At 43.2% G+C, this 26,131-nt stretch overlaps 1 protein-coding gene across 2 annotated transcripts; it reads left to right on the forward strand.

Moving 5' to 3' along the window:
* Nucleotides 1–959: 959 nt before the first annotated feature.
* Nucleotides 960–26,014, forward strand: unc79 (unc-79 homolog, NALCN channel complex subunit). Of its 2 annotated transcripts, XM_085932574.1 has the most exons (51): nucleotides 960–1,057; nucleotides 2,344–2,464; nucleotides 5,495–5,808; nucleotides 6,531–6,701; nucleotides 7,298–7,393; nucleotides 7,898–7,953; nucleotides 8,068–8,197; nucleotides 8,292–8,356; nucleotides 9,097–9,185; nucleotides 9,397–9,437; nucleotides 9,629–9,657; nucleotides 10,561–10,790; nucleotides 11,119–11,290; nucleotides 11,381–11,611; nucleotides 11,681–11,871; nucleotides 11,982–12,105; nucleotides 12,593–12,733; nucleotides 13,073–13,288; nucleotides 13,359–13,586; nucleotides 13,715–13,856; nucleotides 14,225–14,304; nucleotides 14,378–14,526; nucleotides 14,600–14,757; nucleotides 15,426–15,607; nucleotides 15,735–15,936; nucleotides 16,003–16,185; nucleotides 16,408–16,476; nucleotides 16,653–16,942; nucleotides 17,041–17,223; nucleotides 17,288–17,450; nucleotides 17,547–17,696; nucleotides 17,770–19,002; nucleotides 19,150–19,251; nucleotides 19,629–19,745; nucleotides 19,823–19,925; nucleotides 20,023–20,163; nucleotides 20,290–20,328; nucleotides 20,420–20,532; nucleotides 20,601–20,686; nucleotides 21,068–21,241; nucleotides 21,538–21,606; nucleotides 21,676–21,786; nucleotides 23,691–23,795; nucleotides 23,880–23,957; nucleotides 24,029–24,118; nucleotides 24,205–24,380; nucleotides 24,577–24,760; nucleotides 24,841–25,044; nucleotides 25,155–25,232; nucleotides 25,522–25,563; nucleotides 25,648–26,014. In XM_085932574.1, exons 1-51 carry the CDS (start codon nucleotides 1,036–1,038, stop codon nucleotides 25,834–25,836), a joined length of 8,052 nt encoding a protein of 2,683 aa, XP_085788700.1. In that variant the 5' UTR covers nucleotides 960–1,035; the 3' UTR covers nucleotides 25,837–26,014. The 2 variants fall into 2 exon arrangements, with proteins under 2 accessions (XP_085788700.1, XP_085788699.1); XM_085932573.1 differs by lacking the exons at nucleotides 960–1,057; nucleotides 2,344–2,464; nucleotides 5,495–5,808 and having other exon boundaries at nucleotides 5,877–6,701.
* Nucleotides 26,015–26,131: the final 117 nt, after the last annotated feature.

Below are 26,131 nucleotides of genomic sequence, written 5' to 3' on the forward strand. Positions count from 1 at the left end.
TGTCAAATTTCATGACATAATGATGAGATATTAATGTTTCGGTAAACTCATTTAGCTACGTGTCTAGTCAAATCAACTTTGAGTATGATGAAGGGGCAGTTGTGCGCCACTGCAAACTATAATCACAATAATAAACATGTATTTTACAGTATCTTAGTGTCATGGGTATTAATTTACCATGTAATCTTTTTTGCATAACTGTAGCATATCATATTTTCCTCCCCACATGTAGCGACAGGATGTTGCTTCTCATCAGCTGGATATGAGATGGAAATACTCCCAAAAAATCCTTGGCACTCAGTCAGTGCTTCAGTCAAAATCCTCAAGTCTGTTTATGCTGTACTTTAAGCCTCATTCTGCAGCGCCTAAATTCACATTTAGTATCATTTATTGAATCACGGCTTTAATAGACGTACAATTATTTCTTACTTAAAATTATTGACATAAGATTCTATTGGAAAAATATGAGAACATATTTTCTTCTATATGTGTGAAGTTGCCAGCCATCTGTTGCACGTTTGCCTATATGCAGATAACAACATGCAAGAAATAAGGAAAAATAAGACGAAAAAGTTTTCAGTATTTCCCTAGATTAATTTTAAATGGTTGTAAAAGCTATGTTGGATTTCCTGAATGGCAATTTGTCAACGCAGGATGAGTCCATTTGGAAAGGTGTGTTTGTTTGTAGCATCTGCACAACATGTTTTCTCTATCTCCCCTCCTCCCTTTTCCACCAGAAAGAATCCGGTTATTCTTCTCAAACAATAACAATTTGCTCAATTAATCCTCGATATTTTAATATGGTTAAAAGCAGCACACAGTGAACGAGGGAACAAAAAATAGTGCACAAATCCATTGCGCGCAGTGGTACGATCAAGCCGAGAGCGAGAGAGGGGGAGAGAGAGAGGAAAAGAGAGAGAGAGAGAGAGTGTTCACTTTTCCACCAGTGAGGGACACACACTGAAGAGGGTGCAAAAAATTTAATCCAAATTTAATTGACAGCGTGACTTTTATGTCTCCACAAGTGTCTCCGCAATGTCCACCAAGGCAGAGCAGTGTGAGTAGAGAATGCATGTGTTTCTGTCATGTTATATGTATTTGGATATATTTTTTATTTTTTTGTGTGAGAGAGAGAGGACGAGGGGAGCTGTCCTTGGTGATGAAGAGAGCTCGGTTGCCAAGGCAGCTTGCAACACGTTCTCACTGCAGAGGAAGGCTGGAGGACTCGATGTGTGTGTGATGTGTTCGAGTGTGTGTGTGCGTGTGTGTGTGTGTGTGTGTGTGTGTGTGTGTGTGTGTGTGTGTGTGTGTGTGTGTGTGTGGCCCCCCCCCTTCCTCACTCCTCCGCATTTCTTTGCATCTTAAAACAAGTCCGTCGATCATTTGCACAGCATTTTAATTGACAGCTAAATTAATCAATTCAACACAAATGCGGACAAGTCAATTCGAGATGCTTCTGTCAAGGTCGATTCGGTGGATTTGTTTTTTTTTTTCCCTAAGCAATATGGTGGCATGAAGAGTGCTCATTAATATGCTGGGATCAGGCTGGTGGGAAGCTTTCTCCTCCTCCTTGCCTGTGAACAGGTGGAAAAAAACAACCTCTTCCATAATGCAACATGCATTTTGACCCAGCTATTAGTCAATTTTATGTGTCAACATTTTGTTTTTATCTGGTTAAAAGTTGTGGTGTCCATTGGTCAATAATGTCATGTGTTTCAACTGGCATTTCAGTTTTGTTTTGTTTTTTTTTCAAAATGGGAATGAAAGTGTTAAACAGATTGATGTGTATCGTAAAATGGGCTAATGCCAGACATAATGATTGTGTCTCAATACTTTTGCAGCCAGGCTAAAAGTGTAAACTGTATTATGTATTGTGTCTTTATTAGAATATAATGAAAACTGCACACACTATAATTATAAATAGGGTAAAATTAACCCAATTTGGGTTCAAATTGGAGTCTAATTTACCCAACTTTCATTTTTTTTTTTTTTGTGCAAATTGAGGAAAGTCTGGGATGGATGGTTGGATAAATTTGCCTTGAGACTTGAACCAAATTCCTTCAGCACATGTTGACTTCTATGAGCATTAGATAACCGTCCCCCCCCTCGGGCTTCTTTAAAGCTTGTAGAAATAGCTCCAAAAGGTCATTTGAAAAGGGCCAGAGGGCATTGGAATCACAGTGTATGTTTAATTTTGTTACTGGGACATCTGTGTTGTGAGAGACCACACATTGACCTGAATGCATGTTAAAGCAATAATATATTTTTTTGGTTTGGCTCAATATTCTTGTGTCTCAAATGATTAATCCGCTCATCACTCTGCTCTTTCTTTTTGTCTTCTAGTTGCTTCTAAGATACGATACTTGCAAGAGTATCACAACCGTGTGCAACACAATATATACCCGGTGCCGTCTGGAACTGACATTGCAAACACACTGAAATATTTTTCTCAAACCCTGCTCAGGTAAGTAAACCGCTCTGGAACCAACAGGTAACACATTTCAAAATGTCTGATATTTAGACTTCTACATGGTCAGATAATTTTAGCACTTTAGTGACACACTTTTTGGATTCCATTCCGCAAAGAGAATAATCGAGGGACAAAGCGAAGGAAGACGGCCATCGTTAGCTCTCGAAAGATTTTTTCCCAAAAAAACAGCTGAGGTGGAGCTTCAGGATGTTTATTGATTCAGTGGTCAGCTGCTGAATAAACGCTTCCCTGATGTGAACCTCCCTGAGGGGCTCACGGGGGGGCTGCTCCACAGTTGTGGGGTCAGCCCGCTCCCACGGGTGCCGTGGTAGGCGGAGGAAGGACATCCTCCTCCAAGTGGGCAGCCATTTTAGACACATGCCGGAGCTTATTTTTTTGCTAGTGACCCTTGTTTGGAGTCGTTAACGTTGATCATGTTTGTACGAACACCACGCCCGAGATGATCCCATTGGGTTGAGATCTTGGAAGATGGACCGATCTCATCTTGATATCTCCCTGCAGTGAGATTTTCTTCAATGTTGGCATGGTTAATTTTAGGAGACGCCAACTTTAATCACACTGCCATCAATGTGTCACACCCTGTCTTCTCCACACTCTGGTTGTGATTTTCATTTGATGGAGGTACTGTATAATTCAAAACACGAAGCAGTCGCAGCAGCTGAATAACCTGTTTTGCATAGACAGTGATGATTTGGCATCATTTACTTCCACAAATGTTAGTTGTATAAAAGGGAAATACAGAGGCTTTCCAGTGATATCAAGTGGATTGTTACTACAGAGAAATCATCTCGAGATTTATTTACGACTATCCACTATCATCACTGATGTCGCCGCTTTACCGAGTCATCATACTGTGACTCGGTTCAACAGAATAGACGCCGAAACCATGACAATCTGTCATCGCAGTGAGAAAAGGAATTACACATTCCTTTTTCTGCCAAGCTTCATCCTGACCTCTACTATACAGGCTCCAGAAACAATTTGCATATTCACATCTTTTTTTTTTTTCCAAATACAGATAAAAAAAAATTTTTTTTAGTATTATCTGACCATATTTTCAGCATCAAATTTTTAGGTTATTGCAACATATAGTTATTTTTAATTGGCAATTTAGGGTTTGACAGTCAATGTCACGTGTCTGTATCAGTGCATTTCTACATGTGTTTTATGTGTATATGTGTGTTTGTATGAGTGTGTGAATGAGTGTGTGTGTGTGTGTGTGTGTGTGTGTGTGTGTGTGTGTGTGTGTGTGTGTGTGTGTGCGTGTGTGTGTGTGTGTGTGTGTGTGTGTGTGTGTGTGGAGACACACGCAGTATGTCCGTCAGTCTAGTGTATGCGTGCGAGTGCGTCTGTATGTTTGTTCATGGTTCAATTCAATGATGTATTCTGTAAATGAGAAATGGGCAGTGAAAAAGTCAGAGGTACACTCTGTGTGTTGATTCTGTAACAAACATGTACAATGGATACAGTGAAGGCACCCCTGTTAAAATAAGATTCAAAACAATAAAGTGGACAATAAATCTCCCCATCCTTTTTTTTTTTTTAAATCAACCGAATTGCATTCTTAATTTTTATGTGCATTTCTGCCACCATCAATATATTGAATTAAATTACTAGTTGTTATTCAGATTTTTCAAGAATTTTTTTTAAAATGGATTTATTTCCATCAGAAAAATATAATGTATTTTTTTTTATTTTTTTTATTTTTTATAGGGGTGTGTTCACTTTGTACATCCACTGTATGTGACTTACCAGTACAACTTTGAGGGGACACGTCATAAAATGTTGCGTTCTACTGCTAAAGCTCAAAGATTTAATGTGTAACAATTGTAAAATAATTCAATCCCCTGTTCTGACTTCCCCATCCAAATATTAATAAGAACAAAAAAAATACTTTATAATCCAATGGACCATCTATAGTTCTTCATATGAGTAAAAAGAGCAATGCTCTCTGGCCCCCTTCCCCTTCCTCCACCCTAGATGCTCAACCCGACAAGTTTTTCCTTTTTTTTTTTTTCTCTCTCTCCCCCTTAAGATGCAATATGTCCACCACCTTCCCCAGGGGACAGCAAACACAATTGTCCATCCCGCATTAGCTCACAAACATAATTGTTACCAGTCATCCCCCCCTTGATACAACCTATTCCTTTGTCATTCTAGTTTCTCCTCTACCGTAGACTAGTGGCATTTATTTTAGAAACCTAAATCCATATGCCTGTTGGATCTCATTATTTCTCCCGATGATACTGATGCAGTATCATATTGTATGCATACGGACATTATTTCTCTGGTGCAATAAACATGTGTTGTGAAATAGGAACACTTGATCTAACCTCACACACATGTTTATTACTGGCTGAAGCATGTTTCAAAAGTGTCACCTCTGTATTTTCCCTAAGCCAATTTGGTGTCACTCCCATCCTTGACCCCTACTAAAGACAAGGAAATTTCTTTTTTTTTTTCTTCTTTTTTTTTTGTTCTCTCTCTCTCTCTCTCCCCCCTTCCCCACAAATTCCACTCCCCGCACATTGGCCTTTTTTGCATGGTAGCCGTCGCTGATTGGATGAAGGCAGCCAGCAAGGGACAGACGTTTGGGCTGTCCCTTTTATTTGGAGAAGTATGGGGTTGCCACTGAAAACATGCCATTTTTTTTATATATTTTTGCTCCTTGTCACCAGATACGCATGAGATGCAGTGATCATCGCAGTATGTGCTCATATTTCTTTGTTTTTTTTTGGTTTTTGACAAGTTTGACAAATGGAGACCAATTGAGTCAAAGTGGCTGCGAACACAGCGAACAGGGCAATACAGTCAACTAGTGAGACACTGCATCCTATGTGGGGTTTATCTGGGTTTGTTTTTTTCTATTTACGCTGTCTCTGTAGTGCCATTTCAATGTAATGTGCTGTTTTTTTGTGTCTTTGTTGTCTCTTTTTTTCCCTTGTTCCCCTTCCCTTACCCTCCCTCCCCCTGCCCTCCCCCCTCCCTCCCACCCCGGAGCAGCATTCTGTCCCGCACAGGCAGGAAGGAGAACCAGGAAGCTTCCAAATTGGCCGTGCCCATGACCATGTGTCTTTTTCCTGTGCCATTCCCACTCACCCCATCTCTAAGACCACAAGTCAGTTCCATCAACCCTACAGTTACTCGCTCCCTCCTTTACAGCGTTCTGCGCGATGCCCCTTCAGACCGCGGGGGGCAGGGGCAGCAGAGTCGGGACGCTCAGCTCTCAGAGTACCCCTCTCTGGACTATCAGGGCCTCTATGTGACCCTCGTGACCCTGCTTGACCTGGTGCCCCTGCTGCAGCACGGTCAGCATGGTGAGTCAAGGCCCCAGTGCACCACTGTTTGTCATCATCATCCCCCCCCCCCCCCCCCTTGAGCCGTCTGGCCTGCATGAAGCCACTTCCGCTTTTTTGGCCTCTTTTGTAACGGGATGGAGAGAAGTTCTGCTGAGGATCTTGAGGGATGCATGGGGTGATTGGGAGCACGCTGGATCCTGTCAACCTAATCGTTCCATAAGCCATTGGACACACCAGCCCATAGGCCTTTTCTTCTGTGCATCATATTCGACTGCATGTTTGTTATGTGCAGTGGGAGGAAATGTTGACGCTCATGTCAAAGTACTACATTACGCTAAATGGAAAACGTATGCATACTGGAAGGCAAAGTTTGACATTGTTACCAGATCAGGGAATGATTGCCAGTTGTTTTTTTTTTTGTTTTTTTTTCAGTGCTCTTTATTCTCATGAATATTTAATCTCAGTTAAAGAAAGCCAGAAAGCATGAAATCCCATCACCTTGACTAGAATGCTCCACTTTGCCACTTTTAGCAGCTTTTCAAGAAAGCCCATATTCCAATTGTTCTTTATTTCATTGCTGTATTGATAAATGATAAAATGTAGTTCTGATATTTTTGTATTGTGGCTGTATACAGTATGTGAGTACTGTATGTACAGCTCATTGAATGAGTGTCTGTGTATCTCTCTTTGTCTTTTTTTTTTGTGTTTGTTTTGTTTTGCCTCTTCTCTTTCCCCATCAGATCTGGGCCAGTCCATATTATACACAACAACTTGCCTTCTGCCCTTTCTCAGTGATGACATTCTCAGCACTTTGCCCTATACTATGATCTCCACTTTAGCTACATTTCCCCCTTTCCTCCACAAAGACATCATTGAGTACCTCAGCACCTCTTTTCTCCCCATGGCCATATGTAAGTAAAGATATTCATACTGTACCCAAGTCTTGAAATGTTAAAAAAAAAAAAGACTGGAAAGTTAATTTGATGAGATTCAGTTAGCAAGCACACACAGTCACAAAGGTTATCGGTGAGGACGTACTGTAATTAATTATGACAGTTATATATGAAGTTTATTTGCCTTCATTTTTGTTTGCTTCATCGTAGGGGAAATTATTTTCGTACATCGGTTAAATTATTTTGTACTCATAATAATACGAGCCCGCAAATTAGTAAATGCCGGAACAAGTGAGTCACGCTGGATCAAAAAAATAAAAAAATAATTGGAAGCAGATTTTTGGTTGACTTTGGAGTTTCCACTTTTGTCAGTGTCCATAATTGCTTGTCACGGGGGTCCCTCCTCGACAATTACTTTTTTGGCAGCGATGAAAGGGGACTTTTGCTTGGAGTCAGATAATTTTGGTTATGCGGCACATTAAAGTAGATTCAATCTTTCAGTACAATATAAAAATAGACTCATGCTAGATAGTTATGATAAAGTGCAATATTACAAAAATCAAGCCAAATCAAGTTGATCAAGTTGTTATCCGTCTTACGTCTCTCAAATGCAGTGGGATCCACGCGGAGGGAAGGGGGAGTCCCTGCCTATGTTAATCTGTCTGCTTCCTCTATGCTAATGATAGCAATGCAGTACACGACAAATCCAGGTAATCTGTCATGTTTGACACTTTTGGAGTGTTCATATGAATAAAATAAATGGACAAAAATATTGGGACAGTTTGAACACAAATAAATACCAGTTTAGTTCATCTAAAAGGTTTTGGATTAAGAAGGTTGTGGATTAAGATTTGCAAATAATTTGTCAGTCCACTCCAAATGTGTCATTTTTGTTGCGGGTCACATCAAAATTTGTGTTTCCCTCGGAGGGACATTATTTGCTCAATTGTTTTCAATTTGTTTTGAACAGGTTATTCTAACAAAAATGCTTTCAATATCTTAATGTTGTTGAAAGTGAAGACTATTTGTAATTGGGGTATTTGCTTTTGTGGGCCACATATATTGATGTGATGGGCCGGATCTGGCCCCCGGGCCTTGGGTTTGACACATGATTAATGATCATGCAACATAAAAGCTGTATTCCAATATTTTTGTCCATTGTGCATATATATTTTTAAAAAAATGAAATAATTGGTACCTCTGCTCCTTCCTAGTTTATCACTGTCAGTTGCTGGAGTGTTTAATGAAGCACAAACAGGAAGTGTGGAAGGTACTCAATTGTATTTTTTATATTTTCTATACCACTGAGATTAACTCCTAATTGGATTTCATTAGTGTGTGCATCATACATCAACTCTATACTTGACATATTTATTGCGTGCAGGATCTTCTTTATGTCATATCTTATGGTCCATCCCAAGTCAAACCTCCAGCAGTGCAAATGCTATTTCATTACTGGCCCAACCTGAAACCACCAGGAGCCATCAGTGAATACCGAGGGCTGCAGTACACTGGTCAGATCTGTTTTATATTTCATCTCTCGGCTCCAAATGTCCTTGAACTAACCAAAGCTCTCCATTTTTCCCTCCTGCCATTTATTCCTAACAGCCTGGAACCCCATTCACTGTCAACATATTGAGTGCCACAATGCCATCAATAAACCTGCTGTCAAGGTGACCCAAGTCAAGATGTGCCTTAAATGTATTTCTATTCTCCTGTGTTTTTTTTTATTTTTTATTTTTATCCTAACTGTTCTGTTTTGCAAGAATCACACATGAACCATACACGACTTGCATGTGCTGCAGATTGTTCAAGCACACACACACACACACACACACACACACACACACACACACACACACACACACACACACACACACACACACACACACACACACACATCAGCGTGTTTGCTTTTGTGAGCCCCACGGTAAATAAATCAGTGAACATCCAGGCAGCTGTAATGATATCAGCATCACTACGCACACACACACACACATCAGCCTTTTCTGTTCGTTGCTCTCTTTTATTTGCCTGGTCTGCCTCCATGCAGCCATGCTCAAAATGGACAAATAGAGTGTGAGCAGGAGCAGGGACAGGAGATGGATTTCAATTACTTGGCGGGGGGGGGGTGGACTTAATTGGAAGTGGTGACCCCACATAGCCCTTGGGGATGGAGGTGCGGGGAACAGTAATTCACAGTTCACTTTATGCCAAGCACAGGTTGCAAAGGAGCAGAGTGCACCATATGCAGGAAGCCATTCACATCCAGGCATGTAGAGACTGGTTGTGGTGTGACAGTAGTTCTTTCGCAAGAATAAAATTGTTCGCTCATTTAAAATATACCATATGTATTGTTGTGTTTGTTAATGAAAAAAAAAAACAACGATTCTAAAATATTTCTCTTTTGCAGATGTGTATAGATCCCACTCTTTCTGTTGCCCTGGGAGACAAGCCGCCTCCTCTATACATATGCGAGGAGTGCAGCCAGCGGATAGCCGGGTATGCAAGGTTTCCTTGTAGGGCCGACCGATAAAAATAATTCCCACAATATTGACATTGTCAAGTTGAATCTATTTTTTATTTTAATTGCTCTTCACTTATAGAAAAAACAAATGACAAGTTAAAACACTATCCAGTTTGTTATTTGCTTTGTTATTTTTCCTGACACAAAACGCTAAAGAGTAAAACCACATTGTTCCCATTTTTTCAGAGATCACGCCGAATGGCTTGTTGATGTCCTTCTGCCCCAAGGTGAGCATTCCTAACTTTAGTTTTGAATAAAATATACTCTGAAATACACTTGCTTTCAGTTCGCATGGCAGATGGAGCAAATGCTCTCGAGTACAGTATGTGACTGTGTGTGTAGGTTCCACACTCCTGCTTTAAAATATGTATTTTTTTTATCCTTGTTGGTTATGCAATGTCCTTCATTTGATTTGCAGCTGAAATATCTGCCATTTGTCAAAAGAAGGTAAGAAGATTTGAATTATATGCACAGAAATGATTCATATAGTATTTGTAGATAGTGCAGTTGTGTTCGGGCATAGACTAAATAGACTTATTTTCCGTTTAGTCCATTTTTTGGTGACATTTCCAGTCAGAGGATATCAACGAATCAAATGAAAATTTCAATTATACGTGGTCGACATACATTATACTTTACAACAAGGTGGACAAGCGTATTTTGCTGAAGATAAGTGATTGCTCCCTAATGGTGACACCTGGAATATTGAATCTGAGATGAGCTTCTGGATTCCAATCCGACATAGCAACCCGTTGTTGTCAACAGAATGGATCAGCCTTCACCTAGTTTGTCCAGAACATTTAATCCACATCCTCTCCCCCCTTTTTGCAGCAGGCTTTGCTCCGCTCATCTGAGAAAGCCTTTTCCACTCCCACCTGGATTTACACCGGAGCTTTCATTATTAATTGAGTCATCTTTCCTCCCGCTCATTGCGTGTCACATCGGCCATCGTGAACGCATCAGCATTCCCAAATCTTTAAAAATACCACCAACGTTTCGAAATGTAACATCACTGCTGAGAGATGAATGATTGAATGAGGCACGTCACCATCTGAGGACAAATATGTTAATTTGATAGGGAGCACTGCATCCCTCTAATGGCAGAAGATTAGAGGCTGATCAGATTAGGTTGGTTCCCTCGTGCCATGCTTTTTATTTTTAGAAGCTCGAGACACTGGGGACGTAAAAAGATTTTTTTTTTTTAAATCCCGGCAGATGTGGATGTTTCTCAGCAAATGCTTCTGATATTTTAAGATTTACAAGTAGCTCGAGATGAATATGACAGTAAGCAGGAATACAAATTAGCGTGTTGACTCTTTCCTCTCATGACTCGACCTCGTGTCGTCTCAGAACTGTAGCTCTCACGTCAGGAGGGCTGTGGTCACCTGCTTCTCGGCCGGTTGCTGCGGGCGCCATGGTAACCGGCCTGTCCGCTATTGCAAGCGTTGCCATGTCAACCACCACAGCAGCGAGGTGGGGGCTGCGGCGGAGACCCATCTGTACCAGACTTCGCCTCCTCCGATCAACACCCGGGAGTGCGGGGCAGAGGAGCTAGTTTGCACCGTGGAAGCTGTTATAAGGTGACTTCACGGATGTCTCGTCCTGTTAATTGGGTTTTAAGATGGAGACTTGCAGGATCAGGAGAATACTCGGATGACTTACTGTATAATCTATGGATGAAATATTACGTGCGCAATCTAATTACAAACAACAAATCTCACTTGACAGAGATAATCATTTGTCACTTACATAAAATCGATTCATACAAAATACAATACTACGCATGTGCACTTCATCCTGTGAGCTGTTTTGGGAACTGAGAAGGTTGATTTTGTGCATTTCTACACCCACCACAATAATAATTGGATGTCCTTCGAATATTTTTCTCCTCCTTCCATATCTCCCCAGCCTACTCAAGGAGGCTGAAATCCACGCAGAACAACGCGAGTTTGAACTGAACCGGCGTCGGCAGATGGGCCTGTCTTCCTCGCATCACTCTCTGGACAACATCGAGTTTGATAACAAGGAGGACGACCAGCATGACCAACGCCTCCTCAGTCAGTTTGGCATCTGGTTCCTGGTGTGTACTAAAGGCTGGTCGATAAGATAAATAAGCACGTTGCACGTTACATAGCGACCTTATCGCCACTTATTGCTCCGCTTCTCTCAGGTGAGCTCGTGTACCCCCAACGAGAACACACCCACTGAGAGTCTGGCTCGGTTGGTCAGTATGGTTTTCCAGTGGTTTCATTCGACCGCCTACATGATGGATGACGAGGTGGGAAGCCTGGTGGAGAAACTAAAGCCACAGTTTGTCACCAAGTGGTTAAAAACGGTCTGTGATGTCCGATTTGACGTCATGGTTATGTGTCTCCTGCCCAAACCCGTCGAGTTTGCCAGAGTAAGGTCACACAATTGTCACAAATATTACGAAAATTAGAATTACAACTTGCATTTTTTTTCTCCTCAGGTTGGAGGTTATTGGGATAAATCCTGTAGCACAGTGACCCAACTGAAGGAGGGTCTAAATCGCATTCTATGTTTAATCCCTTACAATGTCATCAGCCAACCACTATGGGAATGTTTCATGCCTGAGTGGCTGGAGGCCATTCGAACGGAGGTGCCCGACCAGCAACTCAAAGAGTTCCGGGAAGTCCTGAGGTAAATGTGACTGTCACGCGAATAGTTTGAGTCAGTACGTAAAAGAGCAGCCCACTCTATTTGAAGTTCTTCGATAATTAAAATCATTTCTCCCTGGCTTGTTCATGCAGCAAGATGTTTGATATTGAGCTGTGCCCCCTTCCTTTCTCCATGGAAGAAATGTTTGGCTTCATCAGCTGCAGATTTTCTGGTTATCCAGCATCCGTGCAAGAACAGGCTTTGCTGTGGTTGCATGTAAGCACACACACACTCACACACACTCACACACTCTTCCAATTGACCATCCCGTGGTTCTGTCCACAGCGCGTGTGAATTGAACAGGTTGTCGTAGAGTGTCAAGTCTGGGCAGGAGCCTGCTGAATATGGATCTGGGTCACAGAATGAGACGGGGAGAGAGAAGAGAGATTTTGGCTTCTATCCCATATGCACTTAGAGCTTGCCACCATGGATCATTTTCAAGTTTTCTGACACAACTCTGATGGAGAGATTGCATTAATTTAGATTTAGTAAATAGGTCAGATTCAAATCGCAGAGAGAAATGATGGTTTGCCACTCATGTGTCATATCCACCCTCCCAAAAAGTCACTTGCTGTGTCAAAAGAATTTGCATTGTCATGTTTGCTTAAAAGCACAAAACTTGAAACACAGTCTCACTTTTTTTGGTCGAATAAAAAAATAGGAATGAATTACTAAACGTTCCCTTTAAATGGTTTTACTGTAGGTGCTGTCAGAGCTGGATATCGTGGTGCCTCTGCAGTTGCTAATTGGGATGTTCTCGGATGGTGTGAACTCTTTGAAGGAGCTGGCCAATCAGAAGAAGGCACGTGCCTCCGATCTGACTAGCAACACTGGAGCTCGCAGGGTGAGGAACTCGAAAATATCTTCGACATTTATTACAGTATAATCTCATTCCTCGCCACACTCTTAAAAACATTCAAACAAGCACAGGTGTGATGTTATGACATAACTCGAAGGTCAATTTATGAACGCAATTGAACTATTGTCAGATGTGTCTTCTACCGTTCATGTACCGGATGTTGCCATGGTAACTGCCAAATTCTAAATATAGATTCCTGAAAGGGCTTAATTGGACAGATCTGCAATAATGATGTAGCGTTCCCGTTTACATTCAATGCAGTCCAACTGCCAAGTTCAGGGTTGAGCCTTGATATTTCCAACTTCTACGTTTCTGTCCATGTAGGTGAGCGTGGTGTCAGATCCGGGACGCCGCGGGCAGCACAACACCCTCAGCCCGTTCCCAAGTCCTTTCAGGAGCCCGTTCCGTAGTCCGCTACGTTGTAGTCCGTTTAAAAACCTGGGTCACGCCACCGGCCATTGCGCTTTGGATTTAGACTGTGACGACGACGACATGAACCTGGGCTGTTTCATCCTCATGTTTGACCTCATACTAAAACAGGTGACCTTTTAAAATGCATATCGAGTTGTCACTCAAATCGTGACGGTCATCTCCTCGTCCGCTGTCCCAGATGGAACTGCAAGATGATGGCGTGATGCTCGGTTTAGACACCAGCCTGGGGAAAGATATTGTAGGGATCATCAACAATGTCTTCCAAGCCCCGTGGGGGGGCTCGCACACCTGCCAGAAGGATGAGAAGGCCCTGGAGTGCAGCCTTTGCCAATCCAGCATCCTGTGTTACCAGCTGGGCTGCGAGCTTTTGGAGAGGTTGACCCCCCGGGAGGAGATACGCCTGGTGGTGAGACACAGCGTGCATTTTAATTCCACTGAATCTTAATGAAGCTTGCGTGTTAGCAACTAAAGCCTTTTAAACTGCATCTTGTTATTCATCTTGATGGGGAAACGTGCCGCTGATTTTCTCCGCAGGAACCGACAGATAGTTTAGAGGAAACATTATTGCTTCCTCAGCCAGATTTCTCCGTCGGAGCGGAGAACGGAAGCGAGGGAGAAGACAACCCGAATGCGGCGCATACTGACAACCACAACAACCATTCTTCCGATACTCCATGTAAATGTTCTCCCCATCTTGTCACATGACAAACTGTACCCCAAAAATAACATCACATGTGGCTGAGTAAACAATAGCGGAAGTCTCTATTGCCCCTGAAGTGGTGACAGGTATATACTACAGAAACCTTTGTTCGGCTCACCGTATATGAGCGCAACATGAATCAGTCAAAGGTCATGAACAGAAAATCGATGATGTCATGGCGCTGGCATAAACTCCCCAAGGGGATTCTTCTGTCAGGATCTAGGCAACTATGACATCTTTTTGTTTTGTGATTATTTACCTAAAAGGTTACTTCCCGTCTAATTAGTAGCAGGAAGTAAATTCAGATGCACAATATTTGAATTGCTTCATTTCATTTCTTCCAGCTATGAAAAACAACTCAGATAAGAAGTTCTCCTATGAGCAACTTCCTGTGTCCTTGAAACTCATATACACAATATTGCAGGTAAAGTTTCATAGTAATAGAATTTTTTGGGGGGAAGAATTTGTGATTTTATTTGATTGTTATTTGATTTCAGGAAATGTCCAAGTTTGAAGAGCCAGACATTTTGTTTAACATGTTGAACTGTCTGAGAATCTTGTGTCTACATGGAGAGTGTTTGTACTTTGCCCGGAAGGATCACCCCCAGTTTCTGGCCTACATCCAGGAAAAAATGCTCATCCCGAGGTATGAGCTAAATGCCCGCCAACACATTGCTTCGTTAAGAAGGCTAAATGCCTTTTTCCTATTTGTGTTTCAGTCTGTGGTCGATGTTGAAGTCCGAGTTTTGCCAGTTAGCCTCTCTGGCGGTGCCTCAGCTCCTCCATGCTCTCTCTCTGTCCCACGGGGCGGACATCTTCTGGAACCTCATCAACACAAACTTTAACAGCAAAGACTGGAAAATACGATTTGAAGCAGGTGAGATGACACTCATTTGTTTCCCTGTCTCTACCTCGAGATAAAATGGACCTTCTGAAAAAGACCCCCCTTTCCCTTTATATAACATACGTTTTAAACCACTGCCCACATCTCCTCCCTTGTTGTCATGGTTACAGTTCGGCTCGAACACTCGGCAAATAGGCTTGATATGATTTTTTTTATTTTTTTAAACCACCTTGTGGTTGGCTGCCAGTTGACCTTGAGAGAATCAAGGATACTCCGCAATAGAAGTTCAGATTGATTTATTTGTCCTTGTAGCCATATCAACAAATTTATCTCTAGGCCAGTGTTGTCAACCTTGTGGGTTGCTGATATCTCTACATTTGAATAAATATCAAATTATTGTCATATTTCAATCGTTCCAAGGTCATCTTTTCTTAGAATACATAGTACTTCATGTTTTCTGAAGTGTAACATGACCAACGGGGCATGTATATTGTGCCTGACATCTAGTGTTCATTCATGTGTAGTGCAGCAATTACAGCTAAGTCAATAAAAAATGACAACATTAAGCAAAATGCTGCTTATTAATTGTCCATAGTGGTTTCAAATTTATTTTTGGGCGAGGAATAGTATGATTGTCTACTCTTAGCACACCTATCATATATAAAAAATGTTTTATTCTTCTGTTTATGATATTGTCCTAGTGGAGAAGGTCGCAGTGCTTTGCCGCTTTCTCGATATTGGAGCGGTGACTAAAAACCACCTGCTCAAGTATTCTTTGGCGCACGCCTTCTGCTGCTTACTGGCTTCGGTGGAGGATGTTAATCCAGCTGTGGCCACCCGAGCCAGACTGCTGCTGGACACCATTAAGAGGCCAGCACTGCAGGTGAACACCACACACAGCAATAACATTCCTTTATATTCTTCACGATAATTTCATTTCCATTTTCTTGTTGTGTCCCCTGATTGGTGCTCTGTCTGCTTTTTTTTTTTATGTGGTCTGAGCTCTGCAGGGTTTGTGCCTTTGCCTGGATTTCCAGTTTGACACAGTTGTGAGGGATCGGCCTGTCATCCTCAGCAAATTGCTCCTGCTTCATTTCCTGAAGAAAGACGTACCTGCTCTCAGCTGGGAGTTTTTCGTCAACCGCTTTGAAACATTATCCCTTGAAGCTCAGTTACATCTGGACTGTAACAAGGAGTTCCCTTTCCCTACAAGTATGTGAAATCATTTTGCTTGTCCATTTCTATTTGAAATACAATTCCTAACCTTTCTTTTGACAGCCATCACCGCAGTACGAACCAACGTGGCAAACCTCAGCGATGCGGCAATGTGGAAAATACGACGGGCGCGCTTCGCCAGGAACCGCCAGAAGAGTGTGCGTTCCCTGCGTGACAGCGTGAAGGGCGGCCCCCCAGAGTCCAAACGGGCATTCTCACTCCCCGAGTCACTGAGCAACCGACTTTGTGAGTAGTGCGTGTGTGTCCTGTGACATTTTCATTTCGGCTGTGATCCTGAAGCAAGAGCAGGGCTCCCACTAATCACAAAAAATACAGTCAGTGTAATGGTCACTATTTTTTTTTTTTACTTCTATGTTGACCACCATACTTGTGTGTACCTAGACATGTGCCCTGGGGTACTTTCTCCTGTCAGTCCTCTAAAATGTGTCCTTCTTATTTGCTTTGTAGCGCTAAGGCTAACCAGGCAAGAGCACTCTGCCCCAACCCTCGGTGATATGATCGAGAAGGTTCTGCCAGGTAAAAAAGAAAATCCAAATGTCCGTATGTTTACCACACATATATTTCATATATATATATTCATTATACACATATGGACAAAATTATTGATAAATCTTCAGCCTGTTCTGAAGTGACCTTTAATGAGCATCTGTCAAAGAAGCTGAAGCTCTGATTCACCTCAGTCTCTCATGCAGGCCAGACGCTGTCTCCTGAAGACGACAGCATCATCCGAGACCTACTCCCAGAGGACGCCGGCATAGACCACCAGACTGTTCACCAGCTCATCATGGTGCTCATGAAATTCATGGCCAAAGACAAAAGCAGTGCCGAGGCAGACATCGGCAGCGCCAAGGCCTTCAACACGGTGAAGCGGCACCTGTATGTGTTGCTGGGTTACGACCAGCAGGAGGGCTGCTTCATGATCGCCCCTCAAAAGATGCGTACCTCGACATGCTTCAATGCTTTCATTGCTGGTATTGCACAGGTGACTAATTTTTATTACAAAATATCACCGCTTTTTTTTTTTATGATTGTTATAGTGTGTGCTATGTACGCTGAAGCGTTCAATGTCATTTCTTTCAGGTCCTGGACTATAACATCGGTTTAGGGAAACAACTGCTCCCTCTGGTGGTTCAGGTTTTAAAGTACTGCACCTGTCCTCAACTGAGACACTATTTCCAGCAGCCACCCCGATGCTCACTTTGGGCCCTGAGGCCGCATATTAGGCAAATGTGGCTCAAAGCGCTCCTGGTCATTCTGTATAAGGTACAAACTTGTCACAAAAAAATAAAATACAATACTCTGTATCTAATTGAGTGTCATTTCTCAGTATCCTTACAGAGAAATCGATGGAAGTAAAATTGTCCTCCATCTGATCTACATTACTATCAACACCTTGAACGCCCAGTATCATAGCTGCCGTCCCCACGCAACTGCTGGTCCCCTTTACAGTGACAACTCCAACATGAGCCGTTACAGTGAAAAGGAAAAAGGTCAACGAGTAACACCAAAAAGATGTTGTCATGTCAGCAATATTCAACACTACAATATTTTTTGTTTCATTCTGCTTTGTTTACAATCTTTTTCAGAAGAGGATAGTGTATTTGATGAGTCCGACGTTCATGACACGCCCACCGGAGCGGCGAACAAGGAGTCCCAAACCTTCTTTGCCCGCCTGAAGAGAATTGGCGGCAGCAAGTCTGTGAAATACCAACCAGTCGAGCTGAACGCAAAGAAAAGTAAGAGATTTGTGCTCACCGATGATATATTTAGCTTGACCATGTCTCATCGTTGTTCTTTTACCCACGTCAGGTGAAATTGAGCTGTCAGAGTACCGGGAAGCAAGTGCACTTCAGGACAGCATCCTGCACTGCGTGAGGGAGGAGAGCACCAGGAAGAAACGTCTGCAGGCTATGAACAAGCAGAAGTCTCTGGACATCTCTAATACTGACTCGATCCTCTTCAATCTGGATGAACATCGACGTAAATCCTGCATCGACCGCTGTGACTTACAAGCGCCCCCTGCTGTCCTACCTCCAACGGCCCCCGGCCGCAGCAGGCGTCATGGCAAAGGATCATGCGATGGATCTTGGGTTCGAGCGGAAGGCAGCGATGCGGTGGACAGGCGGGGCTCTCGAGGCGGACAGTCCGACATCTCCAAACCTGTCATCCCAGAGGTCCGCCTCAGCTGCATGGAGACTTTTGAGGACAAGCTGGATCACAGCTCCGCCGGGGGGTCAGCTGCGGGAAAGGAGGACCAAGACCTCATTGACCTCTCCTCCGACTGCACCTCCATTCCGGAGAAGCACTCCCTGCTCTCCATGTCTGACAGTGACTCCTTAGTGTTTGAACCCTTACCTCCACTCAGGATCGTAGAGAGTGACGAGGACTTTGATCTCAACACCATAATAGGCTCAAAGTTTAACGGAAGTCCAAAAGTTCTGGCTTCCCCCGGGAGTAGTAACACGTTGCGGTTGTCCCCTGTGGTGCAGGTGAGTGTGGAGGACTGCTCGAGTGAAAAAAAGATCACAGACCTTCTGACAGGAGAAGCATTTTTGGGAAAGAAACTGACTCCTTCAAGTTCGTTGGAACTCCCCGAGCGACTGGAGAACATCTGCCACGAGAGCCCCATCATGACCCTGAAGCAGAAGAGAGACCTGTTGAGGAAGACACCCCGCGTGCCAGACACCTCACTGGATGATGCATTCGGGGCACTAGAGGAGGCCAAGGTCTCAAGCCCCTCTGGGAGAACGATCTTCTTGGACATCCCGGAAGACAGAGCCGAACCTCTGTCCTCACCGGAGAGAAGCAACGACGAGGAAGAGGACGGTGACGATGAGGAAGACGACGACATGATCGATGAAACGGACAGCGAACTCAAAACGCATGACGGCGATGACAATGACGAGGCGGAGTTTAAAATTCAGATTGTTCCTCGACAGAGGAAGCAGAGGAAGATAGCTGTGAGCGCCATCCAGAGGGAATACCTGGACATCTCGTTCAACACTTTTGATAAACTTGGCAACGAGCAGGACACGGACACAGGTGAGTAAGAACTGTATAAAACTCTTTTCGTATTCGGGTATCATCTTTTTGTCATTCATTTACATGAACACTTGTTAGATACACACACACACACATAAACACATTGATGGAGGAACTCACCCGACAAGTGTTTGCGCCACCGTGCAGATCACAAAGCTATGTCCACCTTGGAAAAGCCACGAGAATCTTCCTCAGCGCCAACACTTGAAGCCGCAATGCCCGAAACAAGCCACCGTTCTTCAGTATCTGGTAAGAACCCCCCACCACCATTTACCGTATTGGCCCGAATATAAGACGACCCCGATTATAAGATGACCCCCCTCTTTCTCAAGACTCAAGTTTGAAAAAAGCCTTTGTCTAGACCTCGAATGTAAGACGACCCCCCCCCCCCTTTTTCAGTTTTATTTCAATTAAAATAACCTCGTCTTATATTCGGGCCAATACGGTACTTTGTTTTATTTCGAAACAAAAAAAAAATGCTCTGCAGGGATTAGCACACAGGCTACACATCGGCTAATTGGTGTCATTTCATGATTATTTGGACTCACATCCATTTTCCATAACACCACATTCTGTCATCATTTAAAAGCAACTTGAACTTTATTTGTTTGTGTTGTGACCTTCAGCTCAGTACCGTCAGGTGAAGCGAGGTTCTCTGGGCGCACTGACCATGAGCCAATTGATGAAGAGACAACTGGAGCATCAGTCCAGCGCGCCGCACAACATCAGCACCTGGGACACAGGTCGCTCATTCATTGGAGTGACCTCATTAACCCCGATAACTAGTTTTGTTTTGACGAATGCATTTCCTGTACCGTAGGTCCAACAAAGACCAGTCTGCTCTCAGCACCCAGCACAGTTAGCATGTTTGTCCCCGCACCTGAGGAATTCATTGACGAGCAGCCGACATTAATGTCTGACAGGTAAATTAATAACGTTTTTAATACGAGCAAAGTAATAACAGTTTCGAGACGGCCAGCGGTGCAGAAGTGTGAGTTTTGGTTCGATCTGACGTTTTAGGTGTCGAGACTGCGCGGCTGTGCTGGAAGAATACGACGAAGAGACCCTGGGCCTGGCGGTGGTGGTCCTTTCCATGTTCGTCCACCTCAGCCCTGATTTGGCTGCTCCTATGCTCCTGGACATCATGCAGTCTGTGGGAAGGTAGAGCAGCTCCCCCTACCTGCAACCTACATCCACGCTGCACTTGGATGAAGTTTCGCAAATAACCCTCAGGACGTATGCATGATTTATTCCTGGAGTCTAATCCACTGCTTTGACTTCTTTCAGGCTGGCTTCCAGTGCTAATTTCTCTGGACAAGCTGAGAGGTATGACACGAAGCTGTCTCACGGAGATATGCACGATGAGTTGAATCATTTCCGTATCATTGATTTGGCCATTTCTCCTTATGCTTTGCAGCATGTTGATCCCAGGAAATGTTGCAGGTGTAGCCAAGCAGTTCCTCCGTTGTATGTTCCACCAGTTGGCTCCAAATGGGGTCTTGCCACAACTCTTCCAAAGCAACATTAAAGGTCAACTCCCAACACATGAATTTGACCTTTACGGGACAAATCAAACTAAAACATCCTTTTCTCTACAGATGGAAGTTTTCTTCGGACCCTTGCCTCTTCCCTAATAGATTTTAATGAGCTGAGTTCTGTAGCTGCTCTCAATATGCTTCTGGAGGTGAGCATTCTCATTTGTCTTTCAACCAGCAGGAGGCGCTCTCGTCAAAGCATTGGCAGGCCAACTTTTGGTTCCAACCAGGCAACATAAGCCCATTTCAAACAATTCCTCCGGGTATCCAAGAGATCCCGCCTTATTACCCTGCACAACTGCACCAGTTGATCGTTATTGCCGGGTTAAATAAATGACACAGATAAAAACCCAGTGAGGCGTGGGGACCCCATCCGAGCAATAATCTCTGCTTCCATGTCCTAAATCCACTGCTGCAGTCCTGAGTATTGTGATTGAACAGAACTGAATGATCAGTTAAATGGAAATATAACAATGCTTATAGAATGGCCTTATATAATACTTGATGCATCTGTGCCCCCTCCCCTATAGGGATTGAACAACAAGAAGAGTCTGCCAGCAGGAGGCACTATGCTGCACTGCTTGGACAACATTGCTACCTTCATGGAAGCCCTCCCTATGGACTCCCCAAGCAACCTGTGGACCACCATTTGCAACCAATTCCAGGCCTTCCTCACCAAACTGCCCTCCGTGCTTCCTCTGAAGGTAGCCCTCGACGCTATTGCTCACTTAGCCTACGCCTGATATGGTTTGATGTGATTACGGCTGGAGAGAAAACATGACGCGGTGCCCTTGTCAGGTTTAATAGCACTGAGTCTTCAAATTGTAATTGATTTGATTCTGCCGCTTTTGACCTTGGAGGTCAAATTAAAGTGTCCCTAATCATTTTATCCCCCACATGAATTTGATCCAATGTTATGATTATGTGGGGGAAAAAAAAAAGTTGGATGAACTTTTGTAATTAGAAAAGTCTTCTCATTAAAGCTTTTTTCAATCTTTAGTGCCCTATGGATTCCAGTTTGAGGATTATAATTTGCCTTCTGAAAATTCCAACTACAAATGCAACTCGGGTAAGATTTTGGGAGAAGCTCATTTATATAAATCCTGGCCTTGAACATCTGACCTCTTGTGTCCCTCAGAGCCTTCTGGAGCCTTTTTCCAAGTTGCTGAGTTTTGTCATCCAGTATGGCATCTTCAGCCTTTCCTACTTAGTCGAATTGTGTGGACTCTGCTACAAAGCATTCAACAAGGTACATTAGTCTTAATTGTGTTTATACTCAACACAGGAATTGTTTTTTCATTTCTGAAAAAACTTCCAACACAAAAGTCTCCATTTTGATTATGTTATTGTTACTTTCACAATCTGAGTCAATGACTCGCAGCAAAAACATCTGATACCAGGTTTGTGTTTCTGCTGCCTTTCTGAAACTGGATAGGATCATTCACCCACTCTGATTGATTTGTTGTTCCCCACTTCTCCAAAATGGCGCTGTAAGAAACAGATCAGGATGCAATAATCCACTATAATTTCTTTCTGATGACACAATGAAGTGCCGCAACTGTTAAAACCTTTTAAACAAATAAGCCGTGCTAAAAATGTTGACTCGCGTTGTTTCGGCGGCCATCATTCTTTCTTCGGTGGTGTGCTACTTCCCTGACTCCGCAGACAACCAGAAATGTGACCATGCGTCACACATGATTAAATAGGCAATCAGCCTGTATTGATTAACATGATTAGTTGGTTTGCTGTCGGGTCTGTGGCGGCTTTCTGAGGCGCAGTCTCAGGCGACGATGCAGCCGGCCGGGCTCGTCTAGGACGTTTGGCCCCCGAGCATCCTCAATCCTCTACTACTGTCAACAGCCGCATGCTTTATGTCTCCTGCAGTATCGATTTTCCACACCCGCTTCAATTCCTCACCGGACAATATCCGCTTTTCAAAACCCAGAGTCACTATCAACAATTACTCTTGGAACCTGTCCGATAAATTTTTTTTTTTTTAAAGGGATTTCTGGGAAGAGGGTTCTCAACTCATCTCACCTGTCTCATGAGGTCAGGTTTTAAAGTTTTTTTTTTTTTTGTACTATGCATCAGTAGATGCTGCTGCAACTGGGCCTGTGGCTTTCTATTTACTGAAGGTGACATGCTCCATTAAGTTTTAATTTAAAGAGCTCAAGTGTGGCCGTGCAAAAGCCACACATACGCTGGAGATAGAAAGGAAACACAGTGGGTGTGTTAAAATACTGGCCTTTTTATAATAGGATCATAAAAATATTTTTTTGAAGAATCATGGGATGATGTTTACGAATTAAAAAATCAAAAGGGTTGTTATGTTGAGCCATTTTTTGGTTGGCAACTTCTCATGTGTCTTTTCGGCAAACTGTTGGGTGACCCGAAGAGACCTTTGCAGTCGGCCACAATCTGAAAGTTGGACGTAGTTGCTGAATCCCAAGTAAAAAAAAAAAAAAAAGTGCTTCATCAGCATAATCAACCACTTACTCTATTTTATATCTATCCATGCATTTTTTATTGGATTTTTCCTCATTAGGGTGAACTGGAGCACATCCTCGCTGACTTTGGGCAAGAGACAGGAGCAAAAAGACAAGTTCGAGTTATCGGTGAAATGTGGGTCAAAGAATCAAAATCCCAAAGCTCAGAACTTTAAATAGTTTCTTAAAGCCAAAGGGGGCGTGTTTACTTCCAAGTAAGACACATCCGGAGCGGCTTTCCATTCCTTGGGAGCATGCGGCCGACATAAGCAAACAAGATGGCACAGAGAAAGAAAGAGAGGCAAAAGTGGAAGCCTAGAGATGACAGTGTGGTTTGTAAACAGGCAGCTGGGCTTTGTGTAGAAGGGATGAACAAAGAGAGCAGCCTGTCCTCGGGGAGGGAGAAGCCAGCCTGACAGCCTCATCCGAGCTGCCTGGGACTCAGGGAGGAGAGATCTGGACTGGCCTAAATCTACTCCTCATCCTCACTATTGTCTGTCTATTCTCTGGCTCCCTCCCGCCCTCTCGCCGCCTGTCCTTCCCCTTCTATTCAGCCTCACGAGTTGATGCTCTCCTCCAAGCATGAGTAAGGGAGAGCGATAATAGAAAAAGGCAGTCCTTGCTGCATGGCTACATTTACTCCCTTCTCTTATCTCCTCACATCCAGGAGCGAGATAAGTTCTACATGTCACGCATTGTGGTGCTGGAGCTGCTTCAAGCACTCAAGTTCAAATCCCCGCTGCCTGACACAAACTTGTTACTGCTGGTCCAGGTAAAAAAAAGCACAAAAAAAAAAAAAAAAAGTCCAGTTCTGCTATGTTTGTTCAAACTCACTGCACTATGGTGTATTTGCCAGTTCATTTGTGCAGATACCGGCACACGGCTGGCAGAATCCACCATCATCCAAAATCACATGATCGCTACATTGCCCGGGGTAAGATTTGACTAAATCTCATTAGAATCAGCAGGCGGCCTAAAAATAAAATATGTGTCCCGTTCTAACAGTGCACAACAGCAGCAATGGAATGCATGAGACAATACATAAGTGAGCTCTTGGACTTTATTGCAGATATGCACACGCTAACCAAACTCAAGGTGAGTCTTATTTAGCATCACAAGAGCTTTTTTTTTTTTTTTTTTTTTTAATGGCAGAGGTCCCTGTCCCCCAATATGTCATTTAGAGTCACATGAAAGCTTGCTGCCAGCCGTTGCATGAAGACACTTTTGGAGGAAACCTTAAAGTGGGCTTGGCCCAAGTGGCCGCCATGGAGATCAGTAAAGGCAATCACCGTGACAACAAAGCTGTGGTCCGTTATCTTCCTTGGCTTTACCATCCTCCCTCCATCATGCAACAAGGGTGAGACCTTTTTTAATTGCGCAGAATAATTCAGTGCAGCAAAAAAAATGATTTATTTTGGGTGCTAAATATCGCCAACTTCTGCTTTCCTAACTGTCACATTGAGCAGACGAATAGTGCCTGGAGTGTCATAAAATATTGATGATAATGGAAAAAATAGCATTGTCGTGATGTCATAAACGTGTTTCCTGCGCAGTCCAAAGGAATTCATCGAGTGCGTCTCCCACGTGCGTCAGCTGTCCTGGCTCCTCCTGGGCTCCCTTACACATTGTGCCCTGCATCAGGGCTCCACTTCCTGTATGCCCATCCCTCTTGATGCTGGCTCCCATATTGCTGATCATCTTATCGTCATCCTTATTGGCTTTCCTGAGCAGTCCAAGGTTTGGCTAGAATCATTTCATCCGTCCAAATGATTGTACCGTCCTTTTATTCATGGATCCTTTTTCATGGACTCTCGCAGACGTCCGTGCTGCACATGTGCTCTTTGTTCCACGCCTTCATGTTCGCCCAGTTATGGACTATCTACTGTGAGCAGGCGGCCGCCGCTCCTACTTTGCAGAACCAGAACCAGACAGAGTTTTCCTCCATCGCTATTCTGACAGGCCTGGAGTTCTGGAGTCGTGTGACACCCAGCATTCTGGAACTCATGGCGCACAATAAGGTGGTGAGTGCTTTGCTTTCACTGACTGTCAAGTGCAAAATGTACTCTTAAAATGTGGTGAATAGGATATGTGAAGAGTCCTCAAAAAAAGAGAACCTTTTTTTGTTTTTCAGATGGTGGAGATGGTGTGTCTTCATGTTATTAGCCTGATGGAAGCACTGCAGGAGTGCAACTCAACCATCTTTGTCAAGGTTTGCGAGATATTTACATCTGCACTTCCCAAATAAAGAAACAAATAAATAGATAAATAAATGAATAAATAAATAAACGAACAAACGAACAATACAAACAAATAAACAAATAAATAAATCAATAAATAAATAAATAAATGAATGAATGAATGAATGAATGAATGAATGAATGAATAAATAAATAAATGATTTTAAAAAATATGTACTTTATGGATTTTAGTGGGTCTGTCCGGAACATATTAACACAAAATAATGATGTAATTTCTCCCCATTTATTTTTTTCCCTTAGCTTATTCCAATGTGGCTACCCATGATACAGTCCAACCTTAAGGTAACCCCAACAAATATCATCCAAATATCCAAGCAAATTTTGCAGACTGTTTGAGTGGTTAACCCCCCCAATCCCCCCTGATAGCACCTGTCGGCAGGTCTGCAGCTGCGTCTCCAGGCCATCCAGAACCGCGTGAACCACCAGTGTCTGCAAGCTCAGACGCCGGGGGCGCCGCCCTTCGCGCTGCGCAAGTGGCTGCAGTGCACTCAATTCAAGATGGCTCAGGTGGAGATCCAGTCATCTGAGGCCGCCTCGCAGTTCTACCCCATGTAACCTACTTTCGGAAATTCCGCTCTGAATAACCAAAAAGGATGCTCACCTGGGCTGAACTGCCTTTTAGTAGGATATGTACTATTTACTGTTATGGCTCACTTGCAGAAGATTTCTATTTGTCTGTGTTGTGCTCTGACTGCAAATGCGTACTCACTCTATGACATTCTATCTTTTTCGACAGAACAATAAAAGTTCTTTTTTTTTTTTTATAAGACACCTTGTCATTTACTATATTCAAATGTGACATTTACTTCCCTTTCTCGTCCCCGCTCATATTCCAAATGTCCATTTTACC

The sequence above is a fragment of the Syngnathus leptorhynchus genome, chromosome 15 (genome assembly GCF_054491065.1).
Source record: "Syngnathus leptorhynchus isolate UIUO chromosome 15, UIUO_Slep, whole genome shotgun sequence".
Lineage (NCBI taxonomy): Eukaryota > Metazoa > Chordata > Actinopteri > Syngnathiformes > Syngnathidae > Syngnathus > Syngnathus leptorhynchus.